Source organism: Neolamprologus brichardi, chromosome 9 (assembly GCF_056152115.1).
Source record: "Neolamprologus brichardi isolate AB-2024 chromosome 9, ASM5615211v1, whole genome shotgun sequence".
NCBI classification, from domain to species: Eukaryota; Metazoa; Chordata; class Actinopteri; order Cichliformes; family Cichlidae; genus Neolamprologus; species Neolamprologus brichardi.
In genome coordinates this window covers 10,408,558-10,435,000 of record NC_142112.1, presented here as the reverse complement: position 1 = coordinate 10,435,000, position 26,443 = coordinate 10,408,558, and the positions used below count along the sequence as shown (strand labels likewise).

Here is a 26,443-nt window from a genome sequence, read left to right as displayed (position 1 = left end):
TGCTTGTACAGTAGGTTCAGTTGTTTGTCTCACAGAGTAACCAGTTGTGTGTTTGCTCTGGATAACTTTAGCGTGTTTCGTCTGTGTGCGCCATGTCCAGACATCCTGACACTGACCAATGAGAACGTTTCCTGACACACACAGATATATTTAGCTGTACCTTCTGTTGTTTGGGCTGTGATCCTGTGCTGGCACGTGCCAGCTGAGCTATGACAGTGCGTAGGCTTTTCTCCTTTCTCTGTTTTGGCCATTTTGTAGCTCGTTAAAAATAAGTTCGAGTTGCCAGAAGTGCAAATCCTGTCGCCAGGAAACATAATGTTTGTTGTTTACAGCTGTTTGTGTGATCTTAAAAACACCTGTAGCCTTACAGGGTTAATCACAGGATTCAAATGCTCTTCAGACTAAGAGGACGGATGATGTCTATCACAGCGATCATTACATTAAATATTCATAATTGTAGATAATGTATAAAAAGCTTATGCATAAAAAGGAAGACCTGTGATCACTCCTTGGCCTTTACATTACATTATGAAGCAACTGTGTTCGTGACCTGGAGCTTCTAAATCAAATATAACTGAACTGTCTGCTTTCCTGAGTGTTTAGTTGCTAGTCTATTCTCACCCCAACCGCTCGCAGCAGATGGCCCCGCCCCTCACTGAGCCTGGTTTCTTCCTGTCTTTGCTCACAGGGACTCATATGATTGCTTTCTCCAGATGTATTATTGTAGGGTCTACCTTACAATATAAAGTGCTTTGAGGTGACTGTTGTTGTGATTTGAAGCTGTAAAAATAAAATTTAATTGCATTTAAAGTTTACATCACTTCCACTTTCCCACACTGTCAAACTCAATGCTTCTTTCTCTAGCGCTGTCATTTTCTTTTACACCTTCATTGAGCCAATCAGCGTGCAGCCTTCCTCCTCCCCATCTCCCCTCAACCTGCTCACTCAGAGCACCATCATTATGTAGACTCCACAGGGGTCCTGTCCTAATTTATGTTAATGCTGCAATTCTGTTCTGCTATTATGGATCAGCACATCAAATCTTTCATTAAGCGTGTGTTAAGGTTTATTCTCTAAGGGTAAGTCACATGTGAAATGGTATTCATGAGCACAATCACCGTACATATGCAGGACCAGAGGAGTCATGTGCATCACAATAAAGAGTTTTGTGCTTCATTAATGAGTTGTGCAGTCAAATATGCAATAATTTAACTAATCTACAAATTCATTTTAAAATTATTTTATTTAGAAATTACTAAAGATATTTATTATTTTATCATTTAATGTGAAATATAAACATTTATTATAGATCAGAATTTCAAAATGAATTGTTAGTCTGTTAATAAATGAATAATACAAAAGGATTTTACCATTTGCCATATGCAGCAGCAAACTTCCTACCTTCTACCACTGGGATGCCGGCTTCTCCACATCTAGCCCTCATATGCTAAGCAGCAGACATTCATTTCGGCACTAAGGTGCCAGGTACTCTGTGTTTATGTGTCTATCCCTCATTTCCAGAAATTAACTTTTATAGCACTCAATTGGCAGCTTCTGCCATCAATCATTTGCACCCCATTGATCAGTTAACATGAACTGTGAGGCTACTACAGGGTTAGAAAACTGACTTCACTGTAAAAACAATAGAAAAGGATTGTTTTGTTTCATTTCAGACATATAAGTACAGTTTTTGCCAAAACTAAATATTTTTTATCCCAAAGCAGGAGGATATCCACCTTCACCTTCCTAACATGGGTGTACTGTAGTACTGTTACTATGACAGTTCATTAAGGCTTAATTATGCCTGTCTGATCAAACAGGTAGGTTGAAGTGTAAACACAGAGACGTAGACCGAGCTGAGGAAATACACCTGAAGACGATTCATCCTACAGAGCAGGTAGATAAATCCTAGGATGGGTTTTGGGCTAGAAGGCTGTAACTGTAGCAGAGGTCAAACCTGAGTAGGATCCTGTCCCATTTTCTCTCTCAGGGAGAGATGCAAAGGAAACAAGAGGCCTGGGAACTGTGGACGAGCCTCACCTGAAACAAAAGAACAGGCGTGGTTTATATTAATGGTCACCAAGAAGAAGTTAACTTTGCCTTGAAGTTCCATGACAGTGAAAAACTTTACTTTCAGCATGAGATAGTAAAAGACTGAATAATTGTATGTACATATTTGATATGACATATGATATTTGCATAACTAATTTATCACAGTTATGCAGACAGAAAAAAACTGTATAATCAGTCCACCCTGGAAAACGAACAGCTTGAGAAATCATTAAAAGGCCTATCAAAGCCATTATATTCATACCTGTGTGTATGTAATCCTGCGACTGTCAGTTGAGACAACATGGTGATAACATAACCTTCTTCATGAAGTGGGCTTGATTGTATGAGTGGTGGAAGCCCGTCCACTCACCCTTTGGGACGAGCCGATTATCTGCCAGCTGAGTATGGATGAGCTTTGAAGTTTCACATTGGCTTCACTGTGCTGCAGGAGACCTGCAGTGATGGAAGGTGTCAGCTGTGTCACTGTGTGGTGGGGACGAACAGGAGAGCTGCTGCTGCTTTGGATTTCCATCACAGGTGAGTCATTATTGTGTATTACTGTGTATCACAGCTGCTCACCTGTTGTTATTGTTGTCATACTTTCATTCTCTCAGATCATACTCTATGTTCACCTTATACAAAGATCACCTGTGAGTGTTTAAGACGCCTAAATTACTGTGAAAATATTTAATAGCTGATATTATAGAAATAAACAGAAATCTTTGCACTTGTATGATTGTAGCTACATTTGTCAAGCAAAAGTCAACAAACTTCGGTCGACGCAGGTGCCTTGAATGAGGGGGGAGAGAGTCACAACAGTCTTATTATCTAAGGGAGAGTTTTGTTATTCCCGTCAGCTTTTGCCTTGAGCATCCAGCTGGCGTCAGGGGGCCGCATGAGATGAAGATGGTAGTTGTTTTGTTGAGTGCGAACAAACTGCTTCGAATTTTACAGTTGGTCTAATGTCCGTCACTGGTCAGCAGGTCTCTCAATTCCTGTTCTTCTTCTTCAAGATGTTATCCACATAGCAGACCCCTGAGCTTCTCCAAGCTCCATATTGCATTCAAAAACACAGTCTGAGTACTCACATCCCTGCCCATCGTCTGTCATGTTGGCCAGCCTTGTGGGATTTTGAACAGCTGTAGCCGCTTCTTGTTCTTCGATAAGCCAGGTCCGAGCCAGCTCCAATCAGCCAGAACTCTGTTATCGTGATTCCGAATTGGTAGATGTCGTTCAATGTCCTCCATCGAGAGTGTCGCCAGACACAAGACGCAACCGACCATCGAGTATCTGGCAGCAAACGTCTCCGCAGGATAATCGGGCTCTCCCAAGCCCAGAGGTGGTCAGTTTCATTAAGGGACCAGTTGATCAAATCCATAATTCTTCTTTACGTTTTTAGAGAACAAGTTTGGGAGACTGTCTGAGGGTTAGTGAGTAAGCAAGACTATACAAAGACATGAGAAGCCAAGCAGGAAAGATAAGGGAGAGGGAGAAAGTGCTTCCTCAAATGCTGTAAGACTGCTTCTTCCTTCTCTCACCCCAACCGGTCACAGCAGATGGCCCCACCCCTCCCTGAGCCTGGTTCTGCCGGAGGTTTCTTCCTGTTAAAAGGGAGTTTTTCCTTCTCACTGTCACCAAAGTGCTGCTCATAGGGGGTCATATGGTTGTTGGGTTTTTCTCTGTATGTATTATTGTAGGGTCTACCTTACTGTCACGAGCTGTGATGGACTCAAGCGCAGATAAGGAAGCTAAAATACAGTTCCTTTTATTGATACACAACACCAGGTGCAACTATAATTCAATTCAATTCAATTCAATTTTATTTATATAGCGCCAAATCACAACAAAAGTCGCCTCAAGGCGCTTCATAGATACAGAGAAAAACCCAACAATCATATGACCCCCTATGAGCAGCACTTTGGCGACAGTGGGAAGGAAAAACTCCCTTTTAACAGGAAGAAACCTCCAGCAGAACCAGGCTCAGGGAGGGGCGGGGCCATCTGCTGCGACCGGTTGGGGTGAGAGAAGGAAGACAGGATAAAAACATGCTGTGGAAGAGAGACAGAGGTTAATAACAGATATGATTCAATGCAGAGAGGTCTGTTAATACATAGTGAGTGAGAAAGGTGACTGGAAAGGAAAAACTCAATGCATCATGGGAATCCCCGGCAGCCTACGTCTATTGCAGCATAACTAAGGGAGGATTCAGGGTCACCTGGTCCAGCCCTAACTATATGCTTTAGCAAAAAGGAAAGTTTGAAGCCTAATCTTGAAAGTAGAGATAGTGTCTGTCTCCTGAATCCAAACTGGAAGCTGGTTCCACAGAAGAGGGGCCTGAAAACTGAAAGCTCTGCCTCCCATTCTACTTTTAAATACTCTAGGAACAACAAGTAGGCCTGCAGAGCGAGAGCGAAGTGCTCTAATAGGGTGATATGGTACTACAGGGTCATTAAGATAAGATGGGGCCTGATTATTTAAGACCTTGTATGTGAGGAGCAGGATTTTGAATTCTGGATTTAACAGGAAGCCAAAACAGGAGAAATCTGCTCTCTCTTTCTAGTCCCTGTCAGGACTCTTGCTGCAGCATTTTGGATTAACTGAAGGCTTTTCAGTGAGTTTTTTGGACTTCCTGATAATAATGAATTACAGTCGTCCAGCTGGAAGTAATAAATGCATGAACTATATACAGGTGAGAGGGCGAGGGGAATCCAGGGCACAGGGGAGTCCAGAAAAGGGGGCTCTTCACACACGAGGGAATCTTCACACAGTTCCAGACACACACACACACACAGCACACCAGCAACTTAGCACATGCAGGGCTCCAAGGGAAAGAGATTCCTGTTCACAGGAAACGGTTAATCTAACGGAGCAACAACGCAAAAAGACAACTAGAAACTAGCCCTCTGGAGCTTACTACCGAGTCCAGCGATGAGATGTTTCCAGCCACTGCCTTAAGTAGTGGACACTGGTGAAGCGATGAGCCACAGGTGTGTGATTATTTACAGGTACGAGGGCCAGGGGCGGGGAGCCCGCAATGAGCTCCGCCCAGGTGAGACACGGCAAGCGTGAGAGAGAGGGAAAGGAAAACAAGAAACATATGTAGCCAACCTGGGTCAGCCGGGCAGACACGGGGACCATGACACTTACAACATAAAACGCCTTGAGGTGACTGTTGTTGTGATTATGCACTTTATAAATAAAAAGGAATTGAATTAAAAATGTGGATTGGTCTGTGAATGGCGTCAATATGGCAGCAATGTAATGGATGACGTTGGAGATAAAAGGAGAGAGACTGCTTTACTTTGATACATTTGAATTTATGTTCATTTTAGATTTGACAAGGCATGCGCTGACATTACCACACATGGACTGGCCATCATAGAGTCCAGAACCCCACTCAGAATCTGTGAGATGTAGACGACTTTATGCACTGGACAGAGGCAAATGTAAAACAGCATAAGCTTCCTGAAACAATGTCACAGCGAATGCCTGCCATCAGCAAAGTCCAACTAATCAAGCACTCTGATACCACAGTGCTGTTGGTGTGTTAGGGTTCTTTGGACAAAGTATGGGTTGATGCCCAAATATAACAGAAAGGAAGGCAGTTAAAGCAAATCTCAGCAAGTCTGACATGTATGACCTTGTGATAGTAACATGTCCTTTACACCTGCCTCTTCTCTTTTTTTACTGACTCAGTCCCTCCATCCCTCCTGCAGCCTCCTCTTCCTCTCTCCCTGCCAGTCCAGATGTCCGTCACCCCCCCTTCTTGGCAGTTTCTCCCTCTGTCCCAAGCAGAGATGGGCCCTCTTTTCTCCAACTTTAGCCCTTTTGCCTTTTCTCAGAGTATGTTCGTGCTGCCTCCGACAGGGTGGGCTACCAAGCCTGGCCTCAGGGCTTCATTTGGCCCTCACTCTGTGACACAGGTAAGCAGAAGAGAAAAGATGATAAGAGATGGAGATGTAACTGAAAACCCCCACAGATTCATCTGTATTTTTTTTCATCCACAGCTTTTATCAGAGTCCGTCCTCCCTGCCTCTCCCCCTCTATCTGCCTCCCTTCTCTCAGAGAGCGTGGAAATAGAGCGGGATAAGGGAGGTCGGGAGAGGTTCAGGGTGAGGGTACTGTTTCACAAGCGAGGCAACATCAGTTCTGATCTGCGGACCTGCATCACTCTACTGGCTTTCAAGGAGACAGAGGAGCACAAGGCCTCCTGTATCACACAGGTGAAGAACAGATTTTGTAATGTTTTCTTTGTCTAGTGTCTTTCTCGGTCAGTCGTTTCACTCCGTTTTCCTTTTACGACTACACGACTGTCTTGTTTTCCAGCCACCCCTAGGTTTGTGTGTGGTAACTCTGACACTGCCCAGTTCCTGGTACAGCCATCCACTTGTCAACCAGTCGCATCCATGGTACAGTAATACCCGCCATACACATCAATGGATGCAGAAGCGAAAATGGCAACGGAGCATACGCCGTCACGGCAACCACCAGCAAGCAACTGCGCAGTTTCTGAGGTGACGTGATTGCAAGACTAAAAAAGCACCAGCTGGAAATGAATTCATAGACTTACATTATTATTTATATGGTTTATAAAATCAGCTGTACTGGTGACTCAAAGCTCTTTAGACTGTAAACTACATGAAGTTAAACTTTAATTGGTGATAATGAAGGCATACATGGCACTGAGATGGATATGTTCATGTGAACACGGTTTCTGTATCACCGATCTGATCGAGTACTTTTATACTATGGTGTACTGCTACATTTAGCTTTTATTATCATTGCCAACTTTTTCACCTCAGGAAAGCTTAAAAACATTGTAGTGTTTACATATTTGTTTCGGTATTTTTATGAGCAATTTGAACCAAATTAAAAATTAAAAAACCACACCGACCTGAAGAGACATGCACCTACTGTTATACTGCACTGGCTACATTAGTCTGATGCAGTCTAACGGCCATTAAACAAAACTATGACACATTTAATTGCAAACAGTATTTTCTCCATATTTTTAATAATTTGTTATAATTGGAGGAGGAAGTGATGATTTTGGCTGCCTGTCTGAGGGCCTGTTGGCTGAAAACCTGTCAGAGTCCTGACAGGCCAATGATTTTAGAGCACACTTATGCAGTGTGCTGCAGTCTGTCCCTGTATGAAGGCTGAGGGAGTGGAACCAGCAGGTGATGGAGAAGGTCATGATACTTTCCAGGAAGGCGTAGTAAAAAGTCATCATGATGGGTGTGCCGACTCCAAAGCAGTTGAGTTATAAGGAGGTATAGCTGTTGGTGGCACCTCCTGAGAATCTCCTCTGTGTTGGCAGAGAATTTCAGGAGGTTGTCAAAGATGGTTCCCAGGTATTTGTACTCCTCAACTACCTCCACTGGCTTCCTGTGGATGGTGGTGACTGAAGCAGCCAGATCCCTCTGCCTACTGGAGAAGGTCACCACCATCTCTTTGGTTTTGCTCACGTTCAGTTCAGTTATGCTAATGATTAAATCCCTCTAGTAAAGAGTAAACCTCACAGAGAGACGTTTGGCGTAAGAACATGAACATTTTGTGGAATAAGTGCATTCCACAAAATGTGAGCTCTTGCTTGAAGCTGTGAGCTCTTGCTTGAAGTAGTTTTCTATAAATGCTCAGTCCCAAAGTGTACTCGTGTCTCTTTCAGATACCATCCAAATATAGATGGGGACATGGATGGTCCACAGGCCCGCAGAAACCAATGGGGTCCCATGAAAAACCAAATACAACTGTACTACTCAGTGGCGGACCTAAAGATGACATCAGCAGGGTATGGTATAGTAGAATACTGTTATTTTGTAAAGTGCTTTTTACTACACACTCAAATATGTATGCAGTCTTATTCTATGTACTGTCCAACAACACCTGGAGCATGTGGACTGGAGGAGTCGGGGATCTAAACGCACAGCTTCTGATTGGTAGATGACCTTCGACTCAGTCTGCGTCACGGCCACTTGGACACATGATGAACTCATGATGAAGATATTTTAAAAAGATTTTAATAAATAATAAAGAGACTCCATTTATATAGTCTTATCACTTTTTCAGCCACTGATAAACACATTGATGGTTTGCTTCAGTGGATGTGTTACTGTTACAGAGATGATGTTATGTGGGGGTGGCTGTAGCTCAGGACCTAGAGCAGATGTTGATGTTTTGATCCCACCTCTGCTCTACATGCCAAAGAGTCCATGGGCAGATAGTGAACCCCAAGCTACTATCCAATGCATTCACCTGCATTTCAGTGTTAGAAGCACTTTGGTGAAGAAAAAGCTGCAAAAAGTGAATGAGACATATTTAGAAAGTGTTCAATTAGAGCTGAAAAATTCCTATATAAGAAAATAGCCCTGCAATAAAAAAGATATGTTTAAACATGATAGATTTTATCAACTAAAGAATTTCTGAGTGGTGCTAATCTGAAGTGTTGGTGGAGTCAGCGTTTATATGAAGAGGACATGGCAGGAGAAAACTCATCTGTTACAATGATGAATGAGAAATCCTGTTTACTTGCTAATGGTAGCTCTGTTTTGACACAAGCCACAGATGGAAACTGATATCAGTACAGTGCAAATGGCAGTTTGGATTGTACGCTAAGCTCCCATCAGTCTCATGAAAGATCAGAGGCTTATCTACAATGTGCATCCAGAAAAAGCTGCTGGCCTCTCAGCTTGACAAAGTCCACCCATTAATAGGACATGGACACACCCATGAGAATGCCGACCCCTTTCTATAATCGAGTGAACTTAATCCTGATTGCAGGGACGATAGAAAGCTGGGGCCACAGGGTGATGGTGATCTATAGCATGGGAAACTTTATGATAGAAGACAGATCCTTTTACTTTGGTATGTCTGTTATTAGATTTCACCAGATAAGCACTGCTTGCCTTCCTTTCCCTGATGGAGCTCCACTGGTGCATGGCAAAGAGCTGAAAAGAAGCTACACCCATCTAATGCTCTATTAGACACACACACAAACATGCACACACACACACACACACACACACACACAAACATGCACACGCACACACACACACAAACATGTACACACACACACACAAACATGCACACACACACACACACACACACAAACATGTACACACACACACAAACATGCACACACACACACACACACACACACACACACAAACATGCACACAAACATGCACATACACAAACATGCACACACACAAACATGTACATACACACATACACACACAAACATGCACACACACAAACATGTACACACACACACACAAACATGTACACACACACACACACAAACATGCACACACACACACACACACAAACATGCACACACACAAACATGCACACACACACAAACATGCACACACACACACAAACATGCTCACACACACACACAAACATGCACACACACACACACACAACCATGCACACACACACACACACAAACATGCACACACACACAAACATGCACACACACACACAAACATGCACACACACACACACTCACATTCAACACAACAAGATTGCTGATTGTGCTGTATGTGTGTGTGTGTGTGTGTTGTTAAATATCCCAATTCTTTGATCTTTGGGCTGAAGGAAGAACAACACTCGGTGTATAAATGCTCAATCAACAATCTCTCCATACAATTCTCATTATTTCATACAACACTTTGAGCATAAACGTCCAGACGGGACATGTGGACAGGAGGGTGTCCGCCATGTCTCGAAGTGTCTGAGCGTTTCTCACATTCTTATAGCTTCAGCTCCCTTCAAAGTCACAAAACCTAAACATCCACATTCCTTCTCTCTCAGTGAGTCTAAGCTATGGCCTTGGCTTCCTGTTCAGTATGTTTTGTTCTTTCTAATCAGAAAAGGAAGGCCATGATTCTACACAAACAGCATTTCTTATAACTCAGCAGTATAATGCATCAAAAAACAGTGTAATGATTTCACAATCTTTAATCTAAGGCATAATGTGGCCTATAGCCGTATAGTGATTCAACAATTCTTTGATTAGAAGTATAAGGTGGCATATGATAGTGTAATAATCTCACAGTGTGTGTGTGCATGTTTGTGTGTGTGTATGTGTGTGTGTGTGTGCACTTTTACAAATGTTTCTATTTCAGGTGCTGTATGTTTTTGTTTTTTAGTAGGTTCTGTTTGTGTTCTATCCTTCTACTTGTATTTTCTACTTCTTCTCCCCATTCCCTTGAATATTTCCCTTTACTTGTTTATATGCAAGTTTACCTTTTATGGAGTTTCACAGGTTTGGGAACATTTCTATAAACATTATGCATTTCCATAATTTCCTTAGGCAGTATTGTTAAGAAGAGTAGTATAGGTTTCCACTGCTTTGCAGATGATACCCAATTTTCTATATCCATGAAGCCAGATTATAGAAACCTAAGACAGAAGTCTGGATGAAGTTGATGAATTTTCTGCTTCTTAATTCAGATCAAACTGAGGTTATTGTACTCGGCCCTGAAAATCTTAGAAATATGGTATCTAACCAGATTCTTACTCTGGATGGCATTACCTTGGCCTCCAGTAACGCTGTGAGGAACCTTGGAGTCATTTCTGACCAACGCACATATTAAACAAATATGTAAGACTGCGTTCTTCCATTTGTGCAACATCTCTAAAATTAGAAATATCCTGTCTCAGAGTGACGCTGAAAAACTAGTTCATGCATTTATTACTTCCAGGCTGGACGACTGTAATTCATTATTATCAGGAAGTCCTAAAAACTCCCTGAAAAGCCTTCAGCTAATCCAAAATGCTGCAGCAAGAGTCCTGACAGGGACTAAAAAGAGAGAGCAGATTTCTGCCCTACAGTCGACCCCTGGTATTTGCGGGGTTAGGGACCACAACCGACCGCGAGTAGCTGAAATCCATGAATACTTGAGACACCCTCTAAAAACACTTTTATGTGCCTATTTTCATAGTTAAAAACCAAATATACATTAAACCACCATCTAAAACACTCTAATATCATTTTATCATCTTGAAACAGGTCTCTCTTGAAGAGAATCGGTGAATCTGTGAATACCGCACCACAAGTAGGTTGGGTCGACTGTATAGACATTGTCCTCATTGGCTCCCTGCTAAATCTACAATCAGAATCCTGCTTCTCACAAACAAGGTCTTAAATAATCAGGCCCCACCTTATCTTAATGACGTCATAGTATTGTATCATCCCAATAGAGCACTTTGCTCTTAGACTGCTGGTTTATTTGTGGTTCTTATATTTAAAAGGCAGAGCCTTCAGTTTTCAGGCTCCTCTTCTGTTGAACCAGCTCCCAGTTTGGGTTTGGGAGACAGACATCCTCTTTAATTCTAAGATTAGGCTTCAAACTTTCCTTTTTGATGGAGCATATTGTTCAGGCTGGATCAGATGAACTTGAATCCTCCCTCAGTTACCTTGTAACAGTCTTAGGCTGCGTTTCTTGTCCACTCAGCTCTTTTTCACTCTCTATTGAATTTGATCATTAGTTATACATTTCAGAATTTGGCTTGGTGTGTGTTTTTTGTCCAGTTGCCTCTGCTTTCTTTTCCCTCCCCTGACCCCCGAGTCTGTCCATATGGGGGTCGTCTGATGGGGTTTCTCTCTAATATTGTAGGTGCTACATAAATGAAATTGAATTGAACTGAATTGAATCCAAATGCTGATGAAATTAATTTTAGGCTTCAGGCCTCTGACTTTAAACTGTCCATTTGTCCTGACTCATCCTTGCAGATGTGTGGAGGACAGAGATGTGAAATCCCAGAGGCAGCTTTTCTATATCAAAGCAGTGACCCTGAAGGAGGCAGAGGACAAGGGGAAAGAGCAGAGCAACACCAAACAAAACGAGCCCTGTACGAGCGGACAAGAAGAGGAGGAGCTCAATCTGGACTCCCATGTGGTGATTCACTATCACAGAGGCCCAGTCCTAATAGGACAGCCAATCAGAGTCTCAGTGAATCTGAGAGCTAATGTCAGTGGTCATTTTGCAGCCATTAGGTAATTAAAAAGAACATTTGTGCAGCTCTTTGTTCATGTCCACAGCTGCTGTCAATAGCCACTCTTTGTGTCTTCAGGATGAAGGTGAAGAAGGGCCTGGTGTCAATAGTGGCCCAGAGAACTTTGACCTCAGACATGTGGACAGTGACCCTGGAAAGAACCCAAGCCTCCAAACACGATGTGTTGTCCATCCTCTGCCACAGACAGAGAACACTAAAGCAGCCACATGAGTAAGTTCAGCAACACCTTTTTCCAACATGTTAATAAAATATTAAAGTCAGCCATCTTAAAGGAGACGTATGCAATGACTTTACTGCAGTTTCCATAAAGTGAGGTTGGGGTGCACCCTGGAGGGGTTTCCAGTCTGTTACAGGGCTAGTACAGAGAACAGCAGCTGGATAGTGTAGTGGAACGACTACACACCTTTGAAATGGAAGTCCCAAGTTCAATTCTCTCCCAGTGTCCAGTAAGGGTCCTGGCTAGGCCCCCCCATGCCGAAACACCAAGCCCTGCAATGGCGCGGCTATGTCCGCAGGTTGGACACGACGCATTTCACTGTGTGGTTGTGTATGTGACTAATAAAGCTCATTTCTTCTTTCTTTGAATGTGATCTTTGTCTGCCTGCAGTCCCACTCTCCTCCAGCAGGTGGCGTGTTTGTCAGTCGACGGCTTGAGGCGCAGCTTCGGTGTTGCCATGATGGTGCCTGCTAATTGGTGGGTGGAGTACTCCAGACGTACTACCGTCCCGCCATCACATGTAGGAGCAGTGAGCATCTTTTCATTCACAGATCGTCACATCTTTGGCATTGCACCTATAACAGAGGTACGTGATTCTTTTAAAGTCCATCAGATGCCCATCACATGTCATCTGATTCCTCTGAAGGTGTGTTTCCTGTTGGTCTGTCCACAGAGTAACACGTTGATCAACACAGCTATACTGAACAACCAGCCCGTGCTGCTGCCCGTCATTGTGCTGGCTGTAAGCCATGACGAGAAGGTGTCAGATGTTACCTCTGCAGTCACATGTCACTCCATCAATGAGAACAGTATCAAGGTGCAACATGTCTCACAACGTGTCTCACAACGTGTCTCACAACGTGTCTCACAACATGTCTCACAGCATGTCTCACAACGTGTCTCACAACATGTCTCACAGCATGTCTCACAACATGTCTCACAATGTGTCTCACAACACACATTTCACAATTTCATGAGCAGTCTGGTTCTGCTGGAGGTTTCTTCCTGTTAAAAGAGAGTTTTTCCTCACTTACACTGTCACCAAAGCGCTTGCCCAGAGCTGGTCATATGATTGTTGGGGTTTTCTGTGTTGTATTATTGTTGGGCAGGGGTCTCAAACTCGCGGCCCGGGGGCCACTTGTGGACCACGTCATGTCAATATGAGCAGAGAGTACAAACATGCTGAGGACTGTGTTAGTTCAGTGAGAGTCACAAACGAATGTGTACGCTCATGTCTGCATTTTATTTTGTTAAATATGAACATAACGACAGCAGGAGTGCTGCCATGTGGGCAGACAGAGAGGACGTGTTTGTTTGGTAGATCAGTGACAGGATTCAGTTAAGAGGGAGTTTGCGTTTTATCTCCATCCATCCATCCATCTTCCTCCACTTTATCCGAGCCCTTGTTGCGGGGGCAGCAGCCTAATCAAAGCGTTTTATCTCGTTATACAATATTTGAAAAAACGCAAACAAGCAAAACATTTTCAGTATAATTTGTTTGTGTTTTCTTGTTTGTTTGTTTTGTACTCCTTGAACACTAAAGTGTCCTCCAATGAGACGACAGTGCCAGCAGTGGCCCACAGCTCATTTCAGTTTGTAGGGTCACCTTACAATATAACGCAGCCGAAGTTTTATATAATTCATTTTAAATTCCATTTTTAGTTAACCAAAACAACTGCACTGCCTCAGCAGTGCTGTCAAAAACAGTTAAACAACATCTTGGAGTCTTTTTCAGTGGCTCGGTTTTGCCAGGTTATCGTAGAGACGCCTCGCTTGACATTCAAATTTGACCTGTTTCATCTTGAATTTAGTTTGTGCTGTTGACTAGGTCCAAAGTCAAGACTAAACCTCAGTGTTTCTAAACCTCTCTGGGTAAATGGACCTTACAGTATACAGGGCCTCTCTGCTTCATTTGAACACTCAGAGCAATTCAAGCCTCATTCAGCCAGTCACACACATATTCACACAGCACTTTTATTTATGCCTAAGCTTTATTGTTTGGCAAGGTGGAGTACACCACTGATTAAAAACAGCTCACCCAAAATGAAACATGCATGTTTATCCATTTTATCATTTCGGTGATATTTTCCCAGGTTTGTAATGTTGGCTTTAGAGATGTCTGAATATAACAGAATTTGTGCCTTTTCAAAAATCACAAACCAAACATTATCATCTACCAAACTGTGTTTAGAGAGGTTCAGCACAAATCTGAAAAGCATGTGAGACAGCTAATTGATTAATGCCAAAAGGAACCAGTTACGTATAGATGAAACAAATAGCATATGTTCTATGTGTCTCTTCCATACAGGTTTCCAGTGATTGCTCTACCCTCTACGTTGATGGCAGTGAATCAGGATTAGGGTCGACCTGTGCAGTGGTGGAGTTTCATCTGGGCATGCTCAGTGGGTCTGTGTGTCTGGAGGTTTGGGCTCCATCCGTGCCCCTACGTGTCTCCTTGGCAGACCCTACTCTCAATGTCATCGATGGATGGGACCTGATTACAGAGGAAGGGTAAAAACGAGGCCCGCTGTGTCTTCAGTCTGTTTTCACTTGTTGTACTATAGTTCATTGTATCTGTGTTTACCTCCTCTCTCCTCTGGAGATGTAACCATTTCCTTAAAGGCCTGTTGAACTACACTGACTCTTCTACTGCTTGGTTCAAACTACATGATACCTAAATGAAAACAGTGTGAAAACTGAAAAGGTTGTAATTAACTCATCATGACCCCACAATCATCCGGTCTAGCATCATTTTACCGGACAGAAATACTGCACAGTATATAACCAGTGTATTTAATGTTTGTTATCATGGGACAAACTGCAGACGGTTCACAACATGTGCTATGAGAATATACTACATTCATATTCTGCATGGACAAAAGTGGAAAATGTGACACATAGTAATCTTGTAAGCTTTTTACCAGAAACAGGATCAAACACAGTAAGAGTATAAAAACGTTACCAAAAAGTACCACATTGCTGTGGCCTGTGTTAATTATCCCAATTCTTTGATCTTTGGGCTGAAGGAAGAACAACACTCGGTGTATAAATGCTCAATCAACAATCTCTCCATACAATTCTCATTATTTCATACAACACTTTGAGCATAAACGTCCAGACGGGACATGTGGACAGGAGGGTGTCCGCCACGTCTCGAAGTGTCTGAGCGTTTCTCACATTCTTATAGCTTCAGCCCCTCCAAAGTCACGAAACCTAAACATCCACATTCTTTCTCAGTGAGCCTAAGCTATGGCCTTGGCTTCCTGTTCAGTATGTTTTGTTCTTTCTAATCAGAAAAGGCCTATAGCCGTATAATGATTCAACAATTCTTTGATTAGAAGTATAAGGTGGCGTAGGATAGTGTAATAATCTCACACCTGCCATAAATATTCTCAATGAGTCTTCCTGTCATCACATTTTTCGTTTCTGACCACAGAATATTGTTTAGCTGATGCTTACGAGCATCAGCTAAACAAGTAGTGTTCATGCATATTTTCAGTTTTTTATTCATTCAGACATTCTAGCTAGCTTTAATGCTATGCATCATCACAAACAAAGATACAGGGCTACATTAGCAAACAGGCAAATTCAGCAACTGACATCTTCTTTCATCGTCTTTCGTACTTGAGCTCGTAAGCCCAGATGAATGGGAAGGGTCGCATCAGGAAGAGCATGGTGTCAAATTTTCGCGGATCACCAGAAAAAGTCAGTCGGGGCCCAGGGTAACAACAACCGCCTCCAGTACTATTTGTCAACTGGGTCCTGGTGGAAACTGTTGGCCAAAGACAAAAGAAGAGAAGAGAGGGGAGGCGGGAGTGCGGAGATGAGAGTAGGGATGATGAATGTAGGGAAAGTAGGGACGAGCAGGAGACGAGGTGGGAGGAAAGCAAGAAGAATCGGAGATGGATTCAAGCTGTTGATGAGGAAGGTGCACACAGATGGACCACATCTCTGAAGAAGGTACAATCTGACGTTTGGGCACTTTGTTGCTCTGAAGCATTCATGTGCATGTTAACAATGCCACAACCTAGGAGTACAAATTCTAGGACCCAAAGGTCACCCCAAAGGTCAAAGCATGCAGTGTTCAGAGAAACAAACAAAGAAAAAACAACAGCTACATCTCAGACGGCTTCTCTCTTCTGGAAGTGAGAACTGAACATGATGACACAGATTTGCAGAGTCTGAACAAACTGTGGCCTTAATGCACAGCAGCATGTTTGGAGAAAGCATATCAACACAACACTGCACAACAACTGCCAAGCACGGGGGGTGGGGGGTGGGGTGGGGGGGGTCAAAGGTTCAGCCATCTGTCCAACAGCTAAAGCTTGGCCAAAACTGGGTCATGCAACGGGATGATTATGAAAAATATATGTTTCAGTTTGTATATTTTAAAAAATCCTCATTCAGGTCAATGAAGAGAGGCAGAGTGTGGGAGAAGCAGAAAAAGTGCACTGAAACCTTTTCAACCTGCCAGTAATCCAATAATTACCACCACACAACCATAATTTTACACTCAGGTCAAAGCTGAATTTCTCTCTGAGGTCTTCCTCAGATCCAGCAGATGAAGAGTTTTTGGAGGCATATGAGTGAGTGGTCAGAGGTTTACAGACACTCATCATGAGGCACAAACATGGACTTTATTTACACTGCCAGTCACAGTCTGGACACACTGAGATAAGATAAGATGAGATAAGATGAGATAACTCTTCACAGTCATACATAGCACAATAGCACAATGAAATTGGAAAACTGTCCCATGTCAGCAAACACGACACAGTAACTTGACTTAAGTAATAAAAGTAATAAAAAGAAGAAGAAGTGTATGTTTATTGCACATTGTTATTATTGCATCTTGTTATAAATATCATTATTGTTATTGTTGTTATTGTTGTTACTGTTGTTACCTCCCCCCACCAATCTGACAGCCTCTGAACCTCAGCACTGTCTCGTCTCCCCCTGAGATGAGCCCCACCACGGTGGTATCATCTGTGAACTTAATGACTGGGTCGTCTGGCACAGTCATGTGTAGAGTATAGCGTGTACACACTTTCTCATGGAATGGTTTTTCTTCATTTTCATGACTATTTACGTTTTAGATTCTCACTGAAGCCATCAAAATGATGAATGAACATATATCGCGTTATGTTGTAAACATGTTTTATATTCTAGATTCTTCCTAACAGCCGCCCTTTGCTTTGATTCCTGCTTTGCTCACTCTTGGCGTCTCTATGAGCTTCATGAGCTCGTCTCCTGAAATGGTTTCCAACAGTCTTGAAGGAGTTCAGTGATGTTGAGCGCTTGTTGGTCCTTTTGCCTTCACTCTGCGCTCCATCCCAAACCATCTCCATCGGGTTTAGGTGACTGTGGAGGCCATCAGGTGCAGCACTCCATCACTCGCCCTCACACAGCCTGGAAGTGTGTTTGGGGTCATTGTGCTGTCCTGGCGTGTTGCTGCAGGATGCTGTGGTAGCCATGATGGTTCAGTGTGGCTTCAGTTTTGAATAAATCCCCAACAGTGTCACCCTCACACCTCCTCCTCTATGCTTCACAGTGGGAACCAGCATGTGGAGACCATACGTTCACCTTCGGCAGGTGGAACCAAAGACCTCAGATCTGGACTCACCAGACCAAAGCACAGATGGTCTAACGTCCACTCTGTGTTTCTGGGCCCAAACAAATCTCTTCTTGTAGCTTTTCCTTAGTTGTAGTTTCTTAGCAGCTGTTTGACCATAAAGGCCTGATTCACACAGATGTGTCTGCGACAGGAACTCTGTGTGGCTCTAATCTGAGCTGCTGCTAACCAAGGTTGTTGTTATTATTGTTTTAATTATTGTATAATTAAAAACAATAATTTGTTCAGTGGTAGCATGAATGTTAATGTAATTTGGGGCTGTTAATAAATCCCCCCCCCCCACACTACATTATTGTGCCTCGGAGCTCCTGACGAGACGTACTTTGAGAAGGAGAATGTGTTGCCATTAAAATATCAGTGTTGTCATAACAACATCTGGATGGAAAGCATGGTTCTCTCTTTCTTTCAGAGTAAACGCACATTTCTCCAACACGCAGACGCAGGTACGTCAGCATCTTTAACCCCTCGTGTTTTCTTCTTGCTCAGGTGTGTGCCGGTGTATCAGCGCTCCTCAGTCCAGGTTCTGACCCAGTTCACAGCTCAGGACTCCCACAGCAGAACCACACACCACCTGGGCTCCTCAGACTGGTTTGTAGATGTGACTGAGCTGGTCAGTAACTGGCTGAGAGTAGAAGACCCCCGAGTGGCTTCCCTCAGGCCCCAAAACATCGTGATAGGATTAAGACCTGGAAAGACATCACTGCATGTAGGCGACAGTTGTGCATGAGTTAACTGCTATTGCTGCACTTCTTGAACATCTCCTCTCACTCTCACCTTCCTCCTTAGGTTATCTCGGAGCAGTGGGATGGCATGTTGGGCACCTGTGACATCACTGTGTCCTCTGACACTGTCAGCGCTGGCGATCTGTCTGTACAAGCAGTCAGTGGCCTGGGAATGTCAGTGAAGTCCAGCCCTGCCCACCCCTCCATCATCACAGCAACTGTGACAGCCTACAACACCATGTACCACTATCACCAGGTGACAAACACTCTTCTCATCCCACTTCCTGAAGTCTCATTAACCCACTGAAGCTGAGATAAATGCCCTGTTTTCCCTGCAGGAGGCTTCCGTCAGTGTCTGGCTGCAGTTCAGTGACGACACCGCCTCCCTCCTCTCCTCTTTCAGTGACCTTCCCTTCTCCCTGCGTCTCTCCTCATTGGCTGAGAGTGTTATTATGGTGACACCCACTTCCAATCAACGCGTCTTTGCTCAGGGTGATGGAGGTGGGCCTTTACTGCGAGCAGAGCTTCTGGTTTCTACGTGCGCCGATCAGCTGATTGTCTCAAACTCTTTTGATGAAGAGACCGAGGAGCGGCAGGCTTCTACGAGACGAGAAGGGACCCGCAGGCTGGCGAGGGGATCAGGCTGGATAAGGGTCAACTTAGACCTGGACTTCATGCAGCCAGTAGCCACGAAGAGCGAGGATGGTGAGGAGTTTGAGTTTGACATTTCAGACACACTGGTTGAATCACACGGTGACATTTACTCATCAAACAAAGATGAAAGTTGGAACGTGAGCACCAGCAGTAACTACCATGTAAGTCAGACCGTGACTAACAGGAGGTGGAATGAGGTGGACAAAGGAGGCATGGTCAGTCGAAACACTCTAGAAAGAGCAGTGCTGATGCCGAGCCTGGACGAGGGCAAGGTGTACTTCTTTCCGAGCCAGGATAAAGGCGGAGCAGAGGAAGACAAGCAGGGAACTCACGAGTTGGAGCTTGGCGTGGGTGCTGTCCTCTCTCTGCTCTGTCTCTTTGCTGTCCTCTTTCTGGCTAACTGTCTGCCCTCCACCCTGCGACACAGGTCGAGGAGGACAAAAGAGAGGATGGAAGGAGGACTGGAGGCAGGTGCGACGGAGGATGGAGAGGAGATGGAAAGGGAAAAGGCCAAGGACCGCAAGACATAGAAGATGAAGAACATAGAGCTAAACGGAGAACAATGGAGAGAGTTTTAAAGAAGTAGAGATAATTAGCAGCTGATACTGACACCTTCTCTTTGCTAGACTCATATCAGGATCTAATGAACTCAAACTGTTCTATTCAAACACTTTAAAGGTTTAATTCAACCAGTTTGAGCCAGAGCTGAGCTTTAATTTGAGAAACCTGATTTTTAATTTCTTTTAATTTCACCAACCAACAGGTTGATGCTCATCTACATGACTTTTGTCCCCCTACCCTGACCCCTTTAAACTTTAAGTGCACATGATATCTGAGTAAGGTAGGTGAGCAAAGCAGCTTTCAAAATGTATCTAAGTGTGTATAATTTAGCTTTGTAGAACCACTTATTGTTCACCCCTTTCCCCTGTTGTAGGCACATTGGAGACATCATGTTTGATCTTAGTAGGTCAGAGCTGAATAATGACTTTCTATTAAAACAAACGACACGTTTAAAGCTAAACGTAGTGCTGTCATTTTTGTCAGTCGTTAGTTATGATTTCATTGTTGTGTCAAAAATAAAGTTTGTTTTAAGAGCTGTTTACCTCTGCAGCTCAGAGCAGACTGGAGTTGTTTACCTCTGCAGCTCAGAGCAGACTGGAGCTGTTTACCTCTGCAGCTCAGAGCAGACTGGAGTTGTTTACCTCTGCAGCTCAGAGCAGACTGGAGCTGTTTACCTCTGCAGCTCAGAGTAGACTGGAGTTGTTTACCTCTGCAGCTCAGAGCAGACTGGAGCTGTTTACCTCTGCAGCTCAGAGCAGACTGGAGTTGTTTACCTCTGCAGCTCAGAGTAGACTGGAGCTGTTTACCTCTGCAGCTCAGAGTAGACTGGAGCTGTTTACCTCTGCAGCTCAGAGCAGACTGGAGTTGTTTACCTCTGCAGCTCAGAGCAGACTGGAGCTGTTTACCTCTGCAGCTCAGAGCAGACTGGAGTTGTTTACCTCTGCAGCTCAGAGTAGACTGGAGCTGTTTACCTCTGCAGCTCAGAGTAGACTGGAGTTGTTTACCTCTGCAGCTCAGAGCAGACTGGAGCTGTTTACCTCTGCAGCTCAGAGCAGACTGGAGCTGTTTACCTCTGCAGCTCAGAGCAGACTGGAGCTGTTTACCTCTGCAGCTCAGAGTAGACTGGAGTTGTTTACCTCTGCAGCTCAGAGTAGACTGGAGTTGTTTACCTCTGCAGCTCAGAGTAGACTGGAGCTGTTTACCTCTGCAGCTCAGAGTAGACTGGAGCTGTTTACCTCTGCAGCTCAGAGCAGACTGGAGTTGTTTACCTCTGCAGCTCAGAGCTGTTTACCTCTGCAGCTCAGAGTAGACTGGAGCTGTTTACCTCTGCAGCTCAGAGTAGACTGGAGTTGTTTACCTCTGCAGCTCAGAGTAGACTGGAGCTGTTTACCTCTGCAGCTCAGAGTAGACTGGAGTTGTTTACCTCTGCAGCTCAGAGTTGTTTACCTCTGCAGCTCAGAGTAGACTGGAGTTGTTTACCTCTGCAGCTCAGAGTAGACTGGAGCTGTTTACCTCTGCAGCTCAGAGCAGACTGGAGCTGTTTACCTCTGCAGCTCAGAGCAGACTGGAGCTGTTTACCTCTGCAGCTCAGAGTAGACTGGAGTTGTTTACCTCTGCAGCTCAGAGTAGACTGGAGTTGTTTACCTCTGCAGCTCAGAGCAGACTGGAGTTGTTTACCTCTGCAGCTCAGAGCAGACTGGAGCTGTTTACCTCTGCAGCTCAGAGCAGACTGGAGTTGTTTACCTCTGCAGCTCAGAGCAGACTGGAGTTGTTTACCTCTGCAGCTCAGAGCAGACTGGAGCTGTTTACCTCTGCAGCTCAGAGCAGACTGGAGCTGTTTACCTCTGCAGCTCAGAGTAGACTGGAGTTGGACTTGGGTGTAATGATCAGTGACTTAGGCCACGCTCACATGCACACAGGTATTTTTGAAAACAGAGGTTTTCCGTTTTTGGTTTTGGACACGTGCAGTTTTGGAAAAATATCTCCGTCCACATGTAAACGTTAAAAATGAAATGTTGGCCAATCAGAAGTCCAGGAGCCTGGGAGGGACTAAACAGGTGCCCTCATAAAACCTGAAGTACTTTCTGTAAAGGCAGCTAATTTTGTGCTAGTTTAATGTTAATAACTAAAGACAGTATTTTCATTGTTGTGTAGACTCACAACTTAGGAATGAACAAATGCATACAGCATACAGAAATGTAATTGATTCAACACTGACGTCTGGATTTAGGTTTTGACAGCGTCTGTGTGGAATGAAGAAGCCACGTCCAAAGTGCCGTCTGACGCATCTGTCTTTGTAAATGGACACTGACTGAGTATGTAAGTGTGTACAAACAGCAGCAGTATCTCGTCTCTATCCGCGATTGTAGAAATGTATCTCATGTAAACAATAACATGGCGCACAGCGTGATGTGAAAAACGGCGCACACCTTTGCGACTAAATCTCCACACGTAAAAAACACAAAAACTGAGTTTTCTAAAATATCCACCCTGGCAGGAGTTTTAAAAATCTCTGTTTTCAGTGACCCAAAAGGCTGTTTTCAAAAATCCCAGTGGACGTGTGGACGCAGCCTTAAAGGCCACTGAAAAAGCACCGTGATGAGTCAGACGCTCAGACAGCAGCCACAGGATGATGGAGAGTGCTCTTGCTGCTGGAGGACAGCATGTTTGTGTCTGCAGTGGATTTGGGAGCTCAGTAAGTAAACACTGTGTTGTGGAGTCTTGCAATACTTGTTTCAGAGGTTAAAAAGAAAAAAACATGGGTATTGCTTTTTCATTAATCTTTGCATGGAGACCATCTGTTAGATTTCTCAACCACTGATCCAGTTTGCAGGGCTGCCAGAGGCCAAGTCACAGTGCACCCTGAGTAGGATGCCAGTCCATCAACTCAAACCATAACAATACAGGTCCTGAGCATGGAGCTGCTGAGTGAGCCAGGATATGACTAAACCATTTGTCCGGACTCGTTGTGGAGCAGAGTGGTGCAGTGCAAGTGTCCTGGACTTGTAACCATCCTCGGCTGTTTGTTTTCCTAAAGGTCTGTAGACATTTCACAACTTGTGAAATATGTTTCATTAAAACACTGAAATTCTCTGGCTTCTGTGATGTTGACTGGCTGTTGCATATAAAGAGTGTGTGTGTGTGTGTGTGTGTGTGTGTGTGTGTGTGTGTGTGTGTGTGTGTGTTCATTCTCACACTGTAAAAAGGGGCAACAGTGCTAACTAGGGCTGGGTATCGTCACTGATCGTCTACAATCGATTCGATTTCGATTCACAAGGTCCTGAATTGATTTGATCCACGATTCGATTCAATTTGAATCGGGGAAATTTTTCTTCAGTCAGAAATATTATAATTCTGATCATGTATCCCTACATTTCCACTTTTTATATCTATAAAAACAAAGTTGACACTTGCGAGACTTTATCAAAGGTGTGAGCGTCACAGCAGAGGCCTCTGTGTCAAAGTAACTGAAGATAAAACACAGAAACATGAAGGAGATTTTCCTGTTCTGGGATTTTATAAAAATATTCTGCAGTAGATCAAAAACAAAAGAAAGCCATGAATCAACATCTGAACATGACCTGATGCTGCTGAAGTGAAACAGCAAAGTTACAGAGGTTTTAGAGACACAGCTGAGTGTTTTGCAATTTTGCATAATTTTAAAAAGTTTACATTTTTATTGAACAGCAGAAATTAGGTTTTCTTTTCGGAATTAAAAGGAAAAAAACAGCGGCCGACAGCCTTTAAACAACGGCAGACTTGTGCGTAACAAGCAAGCGAATAATGAAGAAAACAGATTTTTAGAGGAGAAACTGTTGTTTAAGTACAGAGAGAGAGAGAGAGAGCTGTGCATGAAGTGTAATTTTATCCTGGCGGAAGCAAAACAGTAAAAGTCAGAGTGAGTTCATGACGATGTTTATGTGAAGCGTAGTTTGGATCTTCTTTTGCTGCTGGTTCAGTCAATAATGTTTGGAGAGAGATCAAACTAACAGCTTCAGAATCAGCGCATAAAGGACGTAAACACAAAGTGAGGACTTTATACCAGTTTTTAAATTGTGTTGATCGGCCACGTAAAACCAGAGTTATGATAAAATATCTGCAATGTTTGTTTTTCTTCCTGAATACTGTCGTTGTTTATATTTACTGCAGGAAGAAACGGGAAAAACGGCGTTTTATAAGGAAAACGCTCGAAAGCCTGTGAGCAAATGCACCATGTCGACCAATCAAAGAATGATACGGCAACATGGCATTTGTTGTTTAGGGAGGGGGAAGTTTTAGGAGTGACGGCGTGTTTGAGATGTGAGAGATTTGCAACATTTAGCACAAATCTTGTGTAGTTAGCGTGTAGTTAGTGTGTAGTTAGTGTGTAGTTAGTGTGTAGTTAGTGTGTAGTTAGTGTGTAGTGTAGTCAATAGTGTTGTTGTGTGTGTCAGAACAATGAGGCGACTGCTGAGTGTTACAGGTGTTACAGCAGTGATACATCTGCTGTTATCAGGCCTGCAGGTATCAGGCTGTTGTTCTCCTTCATCTCATAGTGGACAGAAATTATTTTTTGTGGCACAAATAATTTGTGTGGCATCAGATTTGATGCAGAACAGCTGATTGTTCTGTAAATAGTTTGAAATGTTTATTTAAAAACGCCTTGGCTGCATTTTTAGGTAAACAGCTGCAAAACTCTTTGTTGTTTGCAAACTCAGTTACTTTTTTGAAGAAGTAACTATATAATTAATTGGTCATTATTTACTGTATTTTGCAGACAGAGTTACAGACTCTCTCCCAGACCACAGACTCTTTATTTAAAAAAAAGAAAGTTGTGTTTTCAAAATTGGAGTTGAAGTTAGTTTTACTTCCAATAGTGTTAACATGCTACACAGGTCATGAACAAGATTTATTTAAATTTTCACTGTAAGTGGGCTAAAGCAGTTAATTAAAAGTAGTCTAACATAAATGCTGTAATTTGATTACTTTAATAAACATGTAACTTGGATGATTCGATGCTGGCGTGACCACAGTGCACACGTCTGCTGTCGCTCACAGTGGTCCAAGTGTCCACTCAGGGAGTTTGTGTGTTTGCTCAGACACGTGAAACATTAGAGGGAACATTGTTGACGTGCCGTCTGTGCGTCCCAGCAGTTATCCCACCTGGAGGCCACTTTGGACCAGAACATTTACCGACACTCTGTGAACTGCTTCAGTAAATCAGCCTCCCATGTGACCGCAGCAGCTCCCACCTGTCCACTCACTACCTCCTCCACCTGCCAACAGTCTGGACCCCCCCCCCCCCACACACACACACACACACACACACACACACACTCACCCGCCGTCACATGTCACCCCCTCTCTTCTCTGGCAGAGCTCCTGTGATCCCGTCAGCGTTGAAGTTCTTTCTCCAGTAAAACTTATTTAACTGACTTTAGCTCAGAGTCTCTGAGTCCTCACCGTGACACATGGATACACTTACTTTTGCAGTTAATATGTTTGAAATATGTGTTTGTAGCATGAGACGCCTGCAGGCAAGAGAGTTTTAAAGTGACCTGACAGATTTTCAGTGTTTAAGATTTTTGGTCATAAACCGAGAAATTGGTCCATAATGAGCACAAGTGCAGTGACACAGCTCTGCAACACCACAAATCACCAAAATCAGTGAGGGAGTGATCCACAGCGTGGAAGGATCTCTCAAAACAACAGTTAATGAGACTAATGAGGATCGTACAGTATAAAGTATTGTCTTTAACAAATATCTAGCAATGCAATACACTAAGAGACAAAACAAATAATGCAGTTACTGTGGAACTTCAATATGTGGATGAGTTAGGATTCAATTCAATTCAATTTTATTTATATAGCGCCAAATCACAACAAAAGTCGCCTCAAGGCGCTTCATAGATACAGAGAAAAACCCAACAATCATATGACCCCCTATGAGCAGCACTTTGGCGACAGTGGGAAGAAAAAACTCCCTTTTAACAGGAAGAAACCTCCGGCAGAACCAGGCTCAGGGAGGGGCGGCCATCTGCTGTGATTGGTTGGGGTGAGAGAAGGAAGACAGGATAAAGACATGCTGTGGAAGAGAGACAGAGGTTAATAACAGATATGATTCAATGCAGAGAGGTCTGTTAATACATAGTGAGTGAGAAAGGTGACTGGAAAGGAAAAACTCAATGCATCATGGGAATCCCCGGCAGCCTACGTCTATTGCAGCATAACTAAGGGAGGATTCAGGGTCACCTGGTCCAGCCCTAACTATATGCTTTAGCAAAAAGGAAAGTTTGAAGCCTAATCTTGAAAGTAGAGATAGTGTCTGTCTCCTGAATCCAAACTGGAAGCTGGTTCCACAGAAGAGGGGCCTGAAAACTGAAAGCTCTGCCTCCCATTCTACTTTTAAATACTCTAGGAACAACAAGTAGGCCTGCAGAGCGAGAGCGAAGTGCTCTAATAGGGTGATATGGTACTACAGGGTCATTAAGATAAGATGGGGCCTGATTATTTAAGACCTTGTATGTGAGGAGCAGGATTTTGAATTCTGGATTTAACAGGAAGCCAAAACAGGAGAAATCTGCTCTCTCTTTCTAGTCC

At 43.5% G+C, this 26,443-nt stretch overlaps 1 protein-coding gene across 2 annotated transcripts in view; it reads left to right on the top strand.

The window, feature by feature from the left end:
* The window catches only part of tmem132a (transmembrane protein 132A), a 20,579-nt gene extending 304 nt beyond the window's left edge, over nucleotides 1–20,275 (top strand). The window contains exons 2-14 of one of the 2 annotated variants that reach the window (XM_006808688.3): nucleotides 2,501–2,589; nucleotides 5,749–5,975; nucleotides 6,060–6,275; nucleotides 6,379–6,566; nucleotides 7,721–7,843; nucleotides 11,795–12,058; nucleotides 12,136–12,288; nucleotides 12,686–12,881; nucleotides 12,969–13,112; nucleotides 14,604–14,806; nucleotides 18,414–18,633; nucleotides 18,714–18,905; nucleotides 18,988–20,275. In XM_006808688.3, the coding sequence (XP_006808751.2) occupies nucleotides 2,514–2,589; nucleotides 5,749–5,975; nucleotides 6,060–6,275; nucleotides 6,379–6,566; nucleotides 7,721–7,843; nucleotides 11,795–12,058; nucleotides 12,136–12,288; nucleotides 12,686–12,881; nucleotides 12,969–13,112; nucleotides 14,604–14,806; nucleotides 18,414–18,633; nucleotides 18,714–18,905; nucleotides 18,988–19,833 (3,048 nt within the window). In that variant the 5' untranslated portion in view covers nucleotides 2,501–2,513 and the 3' untranslated portion in view covers nucleotides 19,834–20,275. The remainder of the gene's footprint in view (nucleotides 1–2,500; nucleotides 2,590–5,748; nucleotides 5,976–6,059; nucleotides 6,276–6,378; nucleotides 6,567–7,720; nucleotides 7,844–11,794; nucleotides 12,059–12,135; nucleotides 12,289–12,685; nucleotides 12,882–12,968; nucleotides 13,113–14,603; nucleotides 14,807–18,413; nucleotides 18,634–18,713; nucleotides 18,906–18,987) is intronic. The other variant, XM_087845586.1, reaches the window with a different exon arrangement.
* Nucleotides 20,276–26,443: the final 6,168 nt, after the last annotated feature.